This window comes from Labrus mixtus, chromosome 2 (genome assembly GCF_963584025.1).
Source record: "Labrus mixtus chromosome 2, fLabMix1.1, whole genome shotgun sequence".
In the NCBI taxonomy this organism is placed as follows: Eukaryota; Metazoa; Chordata; class Actinopteri; order Labriformes; family Labridae; genus Labrus; species Labrus mixtus.
In genome coordinates, this window is record NC_083613.1 from 11871248 (window position 1) to 11885012 (window position 13765).

At 45.5% G+C, this 13765-nt stretch overlaps 2 protein-coding genes across 4 annotated transcripts in view; both read right to left on the reverse strand.

Moving 5' to 3' along the window:
• LOC132985158 (nucleoredoxin-like protein 1) overlaps window positions 1-2049 on the reverse strand; it is a 4161-nt gene extending 2112 nt beyond the window's left edge. Inside the window, exon 1 of one of the 3 annotated variants that reach the window (XM_061052401.1) lies at window positions 1230-2049. The gene's annotated coding sequence lies outside the window, so the exon portion shown is untranslated. The remainder of the gene's footprint in view (window positions 1-1229) is intronic. The other 2 variants (XM_061052384.1, XM_061052393.1) reach the window with 2 other exon arrangements.
• A 3517-nt stretch (window positions 2050-5566) lies between these two features.
• LOC132954200 (procollagen galactosyltransferase 1-like) overlaps window positions 5567-13765 on the reverse strand; it is a 13261-nt gene continuing 5062 nt past the window's right edge. The window contains exons 9-11 of the mRNA XM_061026701.1: window positions 13090-13217; window positions 11707-11913; window positions 5567-11099 (exon numbers count right to left, since the gene is read on the reverse strand). Of these exons, the coding sequence (XP_060882684.1) occupies window positions 10829-11099; window positions 11707-11913; window positions 13090-13217 (606 nt within the window). The 3' untranslated portion in view covers window positions 5567-10828. The remainder of the gene's footprint in view (window positions 11100-11706; window positions 11914-13089; window positions 13218-13765) is intronic.

The following is a 13765-nucleotide window of genomic DNA, read 5'->3' on the forward strand; positions in this document are numbered from 1 at the left end:
CCAGTTCCCAACCCAAGTCCCTATGGACTGAGCTACTGTCGGCCCAAAGGTAAAAAAGTTTTTAAAAAGCCTTCAATTTCCTCTACTGATTGGTGTGCATGGTCTCGATCTGCTGACCCTTAATGATCACAAGGACAAGGTCTCCCCATAGACCATTAAGGGTCAGCAGGCTCCTCTGGTGGTATCCATGGTTACCACAGAGGGGCTACTCTGTCGTTGTCCATGGTGAACACAGAGGGGCTCCTCTGTCGGTGTCCATGGTTACCACAGAGGGGCTCCTCTGTCGGTATCCATGGTTACCACAGAGGAGCTCCTCTGTTGGTGTCCATGGTTACAACAGAGCAGCTCCTCTGTCTGTGTCCATGGTTACCACAGAGCGGCTTCTCTGTCTGTGTCCATGGTTACCACAGAGCGGCTTCTCTGTCGGTGTCCATGGTTACCATAGAGCGGCTCCTCCGTCGGTGTCCATGGTTACCACAGAGCGGCTCCTCCGTTGGTGTCCATGGTTACCGCAGAGCGGCTCCTCTGTTGGTGTCCATGGTTACCGCAGAGCGGCTCCTGTTATATGAACCTTTACTTGTATGTTGTATGAATGTGATCATGAAAGCAGTGAAATTAGAGTCTATTGTTCGATTCTGAGGTTTGAGATGATGAATATAGAAAACTCAGTCAGCTGTAAATGTTCTTTTAAATATTCAGAGCTCCTGCATGCTGAGGAGGAGGACGGCTACATCATGTGAAACGTCCCAGTGATGATGTTCTCTTATATCGTCACTCAAGGAATACCTCTTGTCCAATCAGATTGCTTGTTTGGAACTGTTGTTTAATCTGTATTAACCACATGTTCTCATAAAAAGAGTTGAGAAAAACACGGCTAATTAATTTAATTAAGACCACGGACATTTAATTAATTTTATTATATTATTTTACAAACGTGGGACCCTCGTACATGGAACTGATTAACCTGCAGAAGTCAAGTGTATCATGTATTCATAGCTTCAGAAGACGACACTGAACAAAGTGGTTAAAGGTCAAGCTCATTGATGACCTCAATATTTACAACAGGAAACCTTTTGGGTGGACGCTCCCTTTAAGTGCTGAAGTCTCATCTACAAGGGTTAATAATAATATATAATATTTAATACAAATATAGATAAATCATTTGAATACACCAGGCTGCAGCTACAGGATCAGCTGATCAGATGAATCAGACATTCATGAGAGCAAACCTGTTACTGTGAGTAAAGAAACACATAGGATATAAAGCTGAGGCCTCACAGCTCAGCACTTTATCTGAGTCCACCAGCCTCTATGTCTCCATCGGGCGCTGCAGGCTGAGAATCCACAGTGATAACCCCACAAATGAGATTATGTGACTCTGAGCTCGTCCAGATCCATCTGAGACTAAAAGTCCGAGCTGAAACTTTCACGACCAAAGAAGAAAAATGTCTGAAATTGAGCTGCAGCACAACTTAGCTGTAAAAAAACAGGATTTAGAGGGAGACTCAGGGTGAAGGTCAGAGCTGAAATCTGTCATTTGGAAAAAGTTTTTCACAACAGTTTGGTTCCTTTTTGAAGCCGATCGATTGCTCCTGATGTGTGTCTCTAACGCCGCCTTGTTTTGGTGGTGGCCAATTTAAAAGGACTTCAATCTTTGTGGCAGCTGCAGTCCAATTATTTACCTCACCTTGAAGCTCCTCGACTCCTCAAAGGAAAATAAATAAATCCAGGTTCTGCTCTTCCTCAAGCCATTGGAGTCGGTTTGCTTCTTTCCCGCCTTTTGCTCCTCCTGTGTGTGTATAAGAGCGAGCGTGGGCACTTTAACTGCAGCTCAGAAGTTACAATCGTATTACTTAGAGAGGACGGCAGGAGAGGAAAGTAGGCTGGACTAATTGGATTACAAGGAGAACACTGACATGTAGGTTACATGGTGGAAACAAAGACCAAATAGGAACGTTGAGAAGCCTCCTTATATCCTGCTTAACGCTTTTCTAACAGCCGAACAGTCAGACTCTCAGAGCATCTTTGACTTACTTTAAGCACTCTGTGATGTGACAGCCAGGGGGCAGGGCATCAAGGAAGTCATGCATTTCAGCTGGTTCTGCTTGGTTTAAGTCAAACCTCTGCAAGTTCTGCTTGGTTATAGTTAAACCTCAGCATGTTCTGCTTGGTTCTAGTAAAACCTGAGCTGGTGCTGCTTGGTTTAAGTATAGCCTCAGCTGATTCTGTTTGGTGTTGGTAAAACCTCTGCATGTTCTGCTTGGTTCTAGTAAAACCTCTCCATGTTCTGCTTGGTTCCAGTTAAACCTCAGCTTGTTCTGTTTGGTTCTAGTAAAACCTCAGCATGTTCTGTTTGGTTGTAGTTAAACCTCTGCATGTTCTGCTTGGTTCTAGTTAAACCTCAGCATGTCCTGCTTGGTTCTAGTAAAACCTCTGCATGTTCTGCTTGGTTCTAGTTAAACCTCAGCATGTTCTGCTTGGTTCTAGTTAAACCTCAGCTGATTCTGTCTGGTTGTAGTAAAACCTCAGCATGTTCTGCTTGGTTCTAGTTAAACCTCAGCATGTTCTGCTTGGTTCTAGTAAAACCTCTGCATGTTCTGCTTGGTTCTAGTCAAACCTCTGCAAGTTCTGCTTGGTTCTAGTTAAACCTCAGCTGATTCTGTCTGGTTGTAGTAAAACCTCAGCATGTTCTGCTTGGTTCTAGTTAAACCTCAGCATGTTCTGCTTGGTTCTAGTAAAACCTCTGCATGTTCTGCTTGGTTCCAGTTAAACCTCAGCCTGTTCTGTTTGGTTCTAGTAAAATCTCAGCATGTTCTGTTTGGTTGTAGTTAAACCTTGGCATGTTCTGCTTGGTTCTAGTTAAACCTCAGCATGTCCTGCTTGGTTCTAGTTAAACCTCAGCTGATTCTGTCTGGTTGTAGTAAAACCTCTGCATGTTCTGCTTGGTTCTAGTCAAACCTCTGCAAGTTCTGCTTGGTTCTAGTTAAACCTCAGCTGATTCTGTCTGGTTGTAGTAAAACCTCAGCATGTTCTGCTTGGTTCTAGTTAAACCTCAGCATGTTCTGCTTGGTTCTAGTAAAACCTCTGCATGTTCTGCTTGGTTCCAGTTAAACCTCAGCCTGTTCTGTTTGGTTCTAGTAAAATCTCAGCATGTTCTGTTTGGTTGTAGTTAAACCTTGGCATGTTCTGCTTGGTTCTAGTTAAACCTCAGCATGTTCTGCTTGGTTCTAGTAAAACCTCTGCATGTTCTGCTTGGTTCTAGTAAAACCTGAGCTGGTGCTGCTTGGTTTGAGTATAGCCTCAGCTGGTTCTGCTTGGTTTAAGTATAGCCTCAGCTGATTCTGTTTGGTGTTGGTAAAACCTCTGCATGTTCTGCTTGGTTCTAGTAAAACCTCTGCATGTTCTGCTTGGTTCCAGTTAAACCTCAGCCTGTTCTGTTTGGTTCTAGTAAAACCTCTGCATGTTCTGCTTGGTTCTAGTCAAACCTCTGCAAGTTCTGCTTGGTTCTAGTTAAACCTCAGCATGTTCTGCTTGGTTCTAGTAAAACCTCTGCATGTTATGCTTGGTTCCAGTTAAACCTCAGCCTGTTCTGTTTGGTTCTAGTAAAATCTCAGCATGTTCTGTTTGGTTGTAGTTAAACCTTGGCATGTTCTGCTTGGTTCTAGTTAAACCTCAGCATGTTCTGCTTGGTTCTAGTAAAACCTCTGCATGTTCTGCTTGGTTCTAGTAAAACCTGAGCTGGTTCTGCTTGGTTTAAGTCAAACCTCTGCAAGTTCTGCTTGGTTCTAGTTAAACCTCAGCATGTTCTGCTTGGTTCTAGTAAAACCTGAGCTGGTGCTGCTTGGTTTAAGTATAGCCTCAGCTGATTCTGTTTGGTGTTGGTAAAACCTCTGCATGTTCTCCTTGGTTCTAGTAAAACCTCTGCATGTTCTGCTTGGTTCCAGTTAAACCTCAGCCTGTTCTGTTTGGTTCTAGTAAAACCTCTGCATGTTCTGCTTGGTTCTAGTCAAACCTCTGCAAGTTCTGCTTGGTTCTAGTTAAACCTCAGAATGTTCTGCTTGGTTCTAGTAAAACCTCAGCATGTCCTGCTTGGTTCTAGTAAAACCTCAGCTGATTCTGTCTGGTTGTAGTAAAACCTCAGCATGTTCTGCTTGGTTCTAGTTAAACCTCAGCTGATTCTGTCTGGTTGTAGTAAAACCTCAGCATGTTCTGCTTGGTTCTAGTAAAACCTCTGCATGTTCTGCTTGGTTCTAGTCAAACATCTGCAAGTTCTGCTTGGTTCCAGTTAAACCTCAGCATGTTCTGCTTGGTTGTAGTAAAACCTCTGCATGTTCTGCTTGGTTCTAGTTAAACCTTGGCATGTTCTGCTTGGTTCTAGTTAAACCTCTGCATGTTCTGCATGGTTCTAGTTAAACCTTGGCATGTTGTGCTTGGTTATAGTTAAACCTCAGCATGTTCTGCTTGGTTCTAGTTAAACCTTGGCATGTTCTGCTTGGTTCTAGTTAAACTTCTGCATGTTCTGCTTGGTTCTAGTTAAACCTCAGCTGATTCTGTCTGGTTGTAGTAAAACCTCAGCATGTTCTGCTTGGTTCTAGTAAAACCTCTGCATGTTCTGCTTGGTTCTAGTCAAACCTCTGCAAGTTCTGCTTGATTCCAGTTAAACCTCAGCATGTTCTGCTTGGTTGTAGTAAAACCTCTGCATGTTCTGCTTGGTTCTAGTTAAACCTTGGCATGTTCTGCTTGGTTCTAGTTAAACCTCTGCATGTTCTGCATGGTTCTAGTTAAACCTTGGCATGTTGTGCTTGGTTATAGTTAAACCTCAGCATGTTCTGCTTGGTTCTAGTTAAACCTTGGCATGTTCTGCTTGGTTCTAGTTAAACTTCTGCATGTTCTGCTTGGTTCTAGTTAAACCTCAGCTGGTTCTGTTTGGTTCTAGTAAAACCTCATCAGGTTCTTCTGCAGAAATGTGACTATCAATGTGCAGAGGCAGACGCAGAAAAGACCGGCGTTAATCTGAGAGAGGGGTGAGGTAAATATAGAGTGAGGGAGAGAGAGAGAGAGAGAGCTAATGGGATTAGTCTGAATCTCTCACAGACATGTGCCACTGCATGTGGATGAAGACACACACACACACACACACACACGAACACGAACACGAACACGAACAGATGTGAGTAAACACACAACACATGTTTCAGCTTTGAGTGAAGCTACAGAAACAGGAAACAGGAAGCGTCTCTACCGTCAGGCGTTCAGGCTGAAATGTCTTAGAGTCAACTTGAACTTGACAAACATGAAGACAGAATTTAAATTTAGACCTTTTGATTGTGTTTAGTTTTAAGAATCAAATTGTACCACAAGCTAAACTAAAGGTGTCTTCATGTTGTTGTTACCTTCGGCTCACATGTTGAGCCTACAATAAAAAACAATATGCAGCAACTCAGAGGGCTTTAATATTATTATTATATTTCAATCTAATAAAAATCCTGCATACATGTTCACAAGATACCCGCCCAGTGTGGATGAGTCCTGAGCTCAACACATCAGAGGACAAGTCAACAAAATCTTTCATTATAAAACGATTTTATTCAGTCTTTGGTTACAGACAGACTCTCTGTAAACAGAGAAAAAATATGTTACATTTTCTGAAGGTATAAAAAAGAAAGTATGAATCTGCGACATTTACTAAAACCATGAAACCTTTAGATCAGCAGATAAAATAAAACATGGACACGTTCATGAGAGAGAAGAAAAAAAATTTGAAAGTTACTAATGTAACTACGGTTCTATGAATCCCGAATGACCGCCAGAGGCGGTGCTTAAAGCACTGAATATTCCCTTCGCGCATGCACAGTTCGAGTATGTATACCAACAATGTCACTTGTGACCCCTGGATGACCCGAGAGAGGTCATATCTTCCGGTGTCATCCAGGGTTCTGTTCCTACAGAATCTTCTCGTGGGATCACAACGATTCTGAGTGACAGAGCGCTCTGGCGGTCATTCGGGATTCATAGAACCGTAGTTACATTCGTAACTTTCATTCTATTTCATCCCTGCTGACCGCCAGAGGCGGTGCTTAAAGCACTGAATGATTTATACCAGCAAAGTCACGAGGAATCCTGCTTATCTACCTCATTGAGCAGAATTGGAGGACTCCAGCAGGAGGGTCACCCCCAGTGGATGGGGAGTGGCAACATTCACTCTGTGTTCGGCCATAGAGTGACACCTGAACCGTCCACCTCAGGCATGAGGCGCTTATTGACTGAGCGTGTAACTCACTGACGCGCTTAGCTGAAATAATGGCCAGTAGGAATGCGGTCTTACATGACACCCACTTCAGCTCTGCCCGTGCCAAGGGCTCAAAGGGAGGCTGGCATAGGGCGTCCAGCACCAGAGGTAGATCCCATGGCCAGGAGGGCGGATAACTCCTGGTCCAGCGCTAGGGCTTTTGCCGGGTCGCTGATGATTGTGTGTTTGACCCGGCCGGAGGAAGGGGGCCGCCGTCAAAACTGTAGCTTGTACCCGTGGGTTAAGGTGGCAACCACCCAGGGGTCTGAAGCGTATGCAGCCCAATATCCGAGCTACTGGTGGGAAAAGTACCCGACAGCCGGCCCCGAAACCTCAGTCTCGGTACCCCTGGCCTCTAGAGGCCCTGGAGGAGCGTCGGATAGGATCCGGGGCTCGAGGTGGCCTGTAGGACGAGTGGGCAGTGCCACGAAAGTCCCTGGCACGAAAGTCCCTGGCACGAAAGTCCCTGGCACGAAAGTCCCTGGCACGAAAGTCCCTGGCCGGCCTCTGTGCGGGATGCGGAGGCCCATGTCAGCCAGTGGAGTGAGACCGTGGTGGTGGGTGGGCTCAAGGGGCAGTTGAGGGGCCCCTAGGCCTGCTGAGGGGGAAGGCATGCTTCTGCTCAGACTCGAAAGCTGCTGCCTAGTCTGCGGAGCTTGAACGGTTCGCTCCAGCGCCTCCAGCGCAGCTGACCCACACAGCTCCCCTGGTGCCACCGGAACACTCCTGAGGGTCAGGAACCAGGAAGGACATCATCCTTCCAAGTTCCCTTGACATTAGGGCAAAAGCCTGCAATGATGCATCACTGAGGCTGATGGAGGAAGCCTCGACTCCACCCTCCTGCAGGGAAGCAGAGAGGGCAAACATGAGGTGAGCCAGGGAGTTGCCAATATGGCCAGCACACGCTCCGGCATTATAAGCCCTGGTGAGAAGGTGACCTGTGACCCGACACTGGGGTCGAGGGCACCTGACAGCTGGCCGCAGTGCCTCCTAAGGAGACAATGATGGATGCGATGGTAGGCTCTACAGCCGGTATCCGATCAAGGCCAACTCTTGCCGCCTCATGCAGCCTCAGCTGAGAGACGGGAGTGAGCCCCAGTATCTCTCTAACAAGCATGGAACTCCCTCAGGTATTCCCCTATGGGGGGAACATCAAACGCGGTGGAGTCCCGCCTGCGCCTGAAGAAGGCGCTTTCAGGAGCTGATTCAGCCTGTTGAGGTATTTCCAGCTGCAGGCGATCCAGGGCCATACGCATGGTGGCCTGCATGGAGCTGTCCCCACCCTCACTGAATGAGCTCTGAGTTGAGGAATGGGAGCCTGGCTCAGAGGCTAGGGAGGCACTGTCCCCCTCATCATCATGGAAATGAGAGGCTGAAGCTGCCAGGGAGAGGACATCATCCTCCGGGACCAGCACAAGCATGGGTGGAATGGCCACCTCTACATGTTCCGAGTTTGAGGTCTCCGACTGACGAGCTTGGAAGAGGGACCTCATCTCCGCCAGTTCAGCTGACAGTCGATCCACTTCGGAAAAAAGCTTACGTTCCGTCTTCGCTTTCTTCTTGAAGGGGGCAGCTGCAGCAGCCCGTCATCTTGAACGCCTAGGTTGGGCTGGAGGCAACAGGGCTGATGCAGGGAGGTCACCCTCACCTACTGAGGGCCAAACCTGCGGCAATCTTGCAGCTCTCAGTGCTCGAGGCATGTAGCTGCAGTTCATGCATGGGCTTTCCGAAAGACTCTCCCTCAGGTGGTCAGGACCGAGGCACATCGGGCAGTGGTCATGGCCATCATCAGCCTGAAGAGAAACTCCACAGGCAGCACAATAATGACACTCATCCATTGTGGCAGACACTACCGTAAGCTGAGGGAAGAGGGCATAAAACGCCGCCTGCACAGCAGATGTGGGAGTGACTAGCTGTCACTACAGTGATTTGCTTCAGTCCGGATGCGACCGTGAACTAGGCCAACAAACCGTAAACTGAGGGAAGGGGGCGCGGACGCCGCCTACAACAGCAAAGGTTTGAGTGACTGCTCCGTTTAACGTTAAATTCCAGTCAGCCCTAGCAAGGATGCTACAGGCAATTTAGCATCACACCATAAACTGGGAGACGGGGCGCTAACGATGCCTTCTCCAGCAGAGGCTTGAGAGTAACTAATGGTAGCCTATAACCAGTTAGCTGTCGCTAACCAACTAATTTCGGCACCGTAAGCCGGGAGAAGAGGGCGCGTACGCCGCCTACATTGGCAGAGGTTGCAATAATTAAACACAAACAAAAGTAATGTACCCGTTCACTCAGCGCTTCTGCTATCTCTATTTCTTTAATTCTTTTCATTGACAGAGTTACGGAATAAACAAAGTAGGCTACCCACCGGTACCGGGAGTGGGAAGCGCAACGCTGCCTTCACCGTCAAGGATTGTAAACACAAACTTAGCCACTAATTTGCCAGGAAAGTTAAATAAAACGAAACATGCACCTTACGTCCGTAGGGGGGAGTGAGAGGCTACCCTACCGGTGTCAGGTACAAACAAAACAAACCGTTCCCTAAAGAGGGTTGGACGGCCGTCGCAGCCCTTGGAGGGCGAAAACTTCGCTGCTCCGACCAATACGGTGCCAAGGCTACCAGCGACTGTTATTAAGTAGTTCAACAAATGTTGTTCTTTTTTTTCCTTTTTTAGTAAGTTCCATACAATTAGCTTCGGCTAATGCTCTAGGAGTAGATGCAAACTGCACGCGAGAAGAAAAAGGAACAGAACCCCGGATGACACCGGAAGATATAACCTCTCTCGGGTCATCCAGAGGTCACAAGTGACATTGTTGGTAGACATACTCGAACTGCGCATGCACGAAGGGAATATTCAGTGCTTTAAGCACCGCCTCTGGCGGTCAGCAGGGATGAAATAGAAATTACTTAAATAAAACATGGGTAACTCTCAGAAAAACATGAAGGTGTTTAACGTTACCGCCTGAGAAGAAGAGAAAAAAAAGAGAGGTGAACATCTTGGTCCTCCGCAGATTGAATGTTGAAAGTGAGGATCCAGTTTGATTTTAGATTCTAAACGTTTTTTATTTACATCAGCCCAACAAATGAAGAGACCACTTTAAAGGAAGAATGTGCGGCATATTACACATCATAAATCAAGTCTATTCTGTGTAAATGTGTCTCTGAGTCATGACTGTCTACAATGAGTGAGAAGCTCGAGTCCCGCTGGCTGTGTTGTTGTCAGAGCCGTGTTTACATGGATGGGAAGGCCAGCTCCTCCCCTTGTGTATAAAAGCTGTTTTAGTCAAGGACTAGAGAGAAGAAGAACATACTCACTGATTATTTGGATGTTAGTAAGAGTTTTTAGATCACGCTCATTCTGTGTCAGTTTACATGCAATGTGAAGCTACGAGCTAACTAAAGAACGCTAACATTAGCATGCTAACACAACAATGCAGACCACAGGCAATGTGAACAAAAAAGAGCTAACTAAAGAGCGCTAACATTAGCCTGCTAACACAACAATGCAGGCCACAGTTGATTGCAGCTCTAGCCAAGGACAATTTTGTTCGCTGCTTGACTCCTTCATGTAAACTCGAGTGGAGGTGGGTTGAAGGTGTGCCACTGGAGGAGAGCGGAGATCACACATTGCAACATTGAAGTTGCACATTCTTCCTTTATAAATATGTTTCTAGTTCTATTATTTCTGCTCTTCTACTTTTTTGGTTTGATTATATTAATTATTTCTCCAAACTTCCAAACCCAATATTCTCATTATTCACTTTTAAACAACAGAAGATAAATGTTTTAAACATAGGAGGAAGAGTTCATAAATCAGTGTTTGACTTTTTATTCCTACAGTTGGTCACGTTACTGTCGGTTGACGTCTCGGTGTAAAAAGTAAAGTGAAGTTCAGGTTTAGGTTTCTTTATTTGTAAGCGTTGGTAATCTTGGTTCTGAACTCTTCCTTAGTTAAAACATTCTGTTGTTGGGAAAAAAACAGCGGCGCCGGTTTAGCTCATGGTCTATCAGACACTTCAGCCTTTGACCCACCGCTCTCTCTCTCCACACGTCATGTCTCTTCATCAAAATGTATTAAAAATTGCAATTTGCATCATCAGCGGTTTGAAAAAGTCTGCATGTTTTGGTTTTCTTAACCAGTCGTCCTTTTCAGCAAGAAGAAAACTGAATGAGAGATTTTGATTTGGAATTCGGGAGAAATGCCGAATAGAATAAAATTTTAAAAACTTTATTTCCATCAAGAACTTCAACAGTGGTCTCTTAATTTCCCTGGAGCTGCATCTTTCAGTATATCTGAACACAATCATACCTTAATATGAAACTACTGTTGGAGCAGGCTGAGGTCAATGGGTCAACGTGATGCAATAAATAAAACAAGCTGCTAGCTGTTAGCTGAGGAGTTAACTCTACATGTAACCTCCTCTCTGCAGAGGAGGATCAAACCAGGGAGAGAGAGAAACTCTCCTGTTAGACTCCCTCCATCACCTCCTCTCCTCCCACTATCACAGCTTTATTCTCCTGGTGTCTGCTCCTTGTGGTCACAGCTCGTCTCGTGCGCTCCAGTTCTCCAGTTCAGACTGCAGCACATCCGAGTTCTGGGCCTCAATGCTCAGCTCCCCCTGCTCCTGGGTTTTCCTCGACTTGGCTCGGTCCCAGTCGGTCCTGACAGTCTCGTTGTCCCAGACCACAGAGGTTTCCGTGTCACTGATGTAGCCCAGGTCTCCTGTGTAATGGGTCGGATACAGCAGAAGTGGCTCGGCTGAGAAGGCACGGAGGTCCCGTCTCTCAAAGTGGTCCATGTAGTCTGAGCTGAAGAGGGCAGGGGTCAGATTATCAGTGTGTGTGAGTGCCGCAAGACAGAATCAAAACACAAAGAGACAAGAAGGACTGAGACAACACAGACAGAGACAACCTATACAGAGAGAACAAGGACAGAGAGGGAAATGACAGAGACAACAGAAATAAGGACAGAGACAGAAAGGACAGAGACAACAGAAACAAGGACAGAGACAGAAAGGACAGAGACAACAGAAACAAGGACCGAGACAACGAGAGACAACAGAGACAAAGAGGACAGAAATAACAGAGACAACAAGGACAGAGAGGGAAAGGACAGAGACAACAGAAACAAGGACAGAGACAACGAGAGAGACAACAGAGACAATGACGACAGAGACAACAAGACAGAGACAACACAGACAGAGAAAACTGATACAACGAGGACAGAGAAAACTGATACAGAGACAACGAGGACAGAGAAAACTGATACAGAGACAACAAGGACAGAGACAACAGAACCAAGGACAGAGACAACAGAGACAATGAGGACAGAAACAGAGACAACAAGGACAGAGACAACACAGATAGAGACGACGTAGACAACAAGGACAGAGACAATAAGGACAAAGACACTCACATTGGATGTTTGTTGTACATGACAGGGAGGAACTCGTCGACAGGAAGCATCTTTGTCAGAGGTTGGGCTCTGAGCAGTTTCTGGGCTCCCTGTAATGACAACATGTAGCCAAGAGTCCAGTAGGAGTAATCCGCCTCCACCAGATTGTGGATTTTTGGTACAGACGTCTCGGGGTGGTCCACCTGCATCCGCTTCCTCCCGATGTAGCTGTATGTCAAATAAGACAGACAATTAATATCCTTTGCAATACACTTACAGTCCAGATACACCTGTAATTACTGGTGTATTCTTTCTGTCATCACACAAGATTCAGTTTCTGAGCGCTTCTCACCAACCCTTATTGTTGCTAGGTTACTAAAGTTAACTCCCACTTCCCTCTGTAATGTCCGTTTGGTGTGTTTTAGTTCTGTATGTCTTATATTTGCTTTAACTCGACAAGTCACACTAGTGTCTCTTATGCCATTGTGTGTTTCTTGATTTTGATTGGTCAGGGAGGGAGATGGGACACTGACGAGCTCAGGATGGTGTGTGCTGAAAATGCTTAATTACATTGGGTTTGTATTGAAAACAGGTGCTGCCAGCCCCAAAGAACTCCATCTGTACACACAGACCCTAGGGGCGAGACTTGAAAGCGGTCCAGAAAATCTGTTGATCTTGTACGTAATGGCAGGATGGTCAACAGTCTCAGTTCTTTACAGAGAAACAGGACGTCCCTCTGAATTCTGGGCCCCATGAAAAGACCTCACACTGGACCCCATGAAAAGACCTCACACGGGGGCCCACATAGTAAAATCATTATAACCACACGTCCATTACATTATGAATCATTTGTTTGTTTAACACTGAAGAGTTTAAAAGATAAATAATAAGGAGGAAGAAAACAAACACCAAACCTGTTGTTATGGATGTGGGAGGTGTAGAGAAGTACACATCACTGTGACTCTTTAAGATGCATTAACGCTCAAATTTGATTCTCAACCCCCTCAAGCCACCTACTTTTCATACAGACCGTTTGTTGAACCATGACCAAAAGTAAGCAGAGACCCAATAGAACAATACTAGGTGTGTTTGGCCAATCAGAATCACGCATTTAATCCAGCTATGTAATAATAAAGTAAATGATACAACTCAATATTTTGCATTTTTTAAGGACAAAGAAACCACAGAGATGGTCACGGCAGAAAACAAACTTCATTAACCCTTTGCAGGCTGCTGCTCAGTGACGGAGAATATTCTGAGCTGGAGCTGCAGCCGCTCTGAGCCGTGATGCACCCAAACATTATCCCCCACAGCGTCTGATCACAACTGTCAGAGTGACAGATGGACAGATTTCATCACAATGAGACCATAATCCTCTCTGTTTCCCACATCACGTTCACTCACATGAGATCCCAGTCCAGCTTGTGTGTCGTCACCTCCTGCAGCAGCGCCTGTAGACGCCGTCTGAAGAACACCTCGAAGCGGAGGTCGTCCTCAATGACGAGGGAGGTCTGCAAACCTCGATCTACTATCTACGCACAAACACACGAACGCACGTGCACATGCACACACACACACATTAAACAATCTTATCAGGATTTTAACGTTTTCACTGAGACCTGACATCAGTCAGTTTATGGGAAATAATCAGTTTAAATTTTCTGACAGTAAGAAATCCGAACAGCTTTCTTCTCGTGTTGATGTATAAATCTTTGTTATACTTTTTATTTTGAGGTTTTGTAAATTACTAATAAAATCTTTGTCTTTGCCTTTTTCTCTGTTTCAAATTCCTTATAGTCACGAGTACTGGAGTAGCTGGTTGTCATGGTTGCATGCTTCAGTCTCTATATATAAAGTTTATCTGAAATATTAACGGAGGATCAGAACGGAGAGTTTTACTTCAGGAACCAGAGCCGGTCACTGTTGACCTTTCACCTATGAGGGACACTTTCTCCTTTAAAAGGGCAGAAAACCATAAAATCAGAGAAATCCCAAAAAGATGTATTTAAACTGTTTTACTAAACACATCAGCAACAAGGCCAGTCTCCTTTTCTTAGCCACCTCATACATGCTTGTTAAT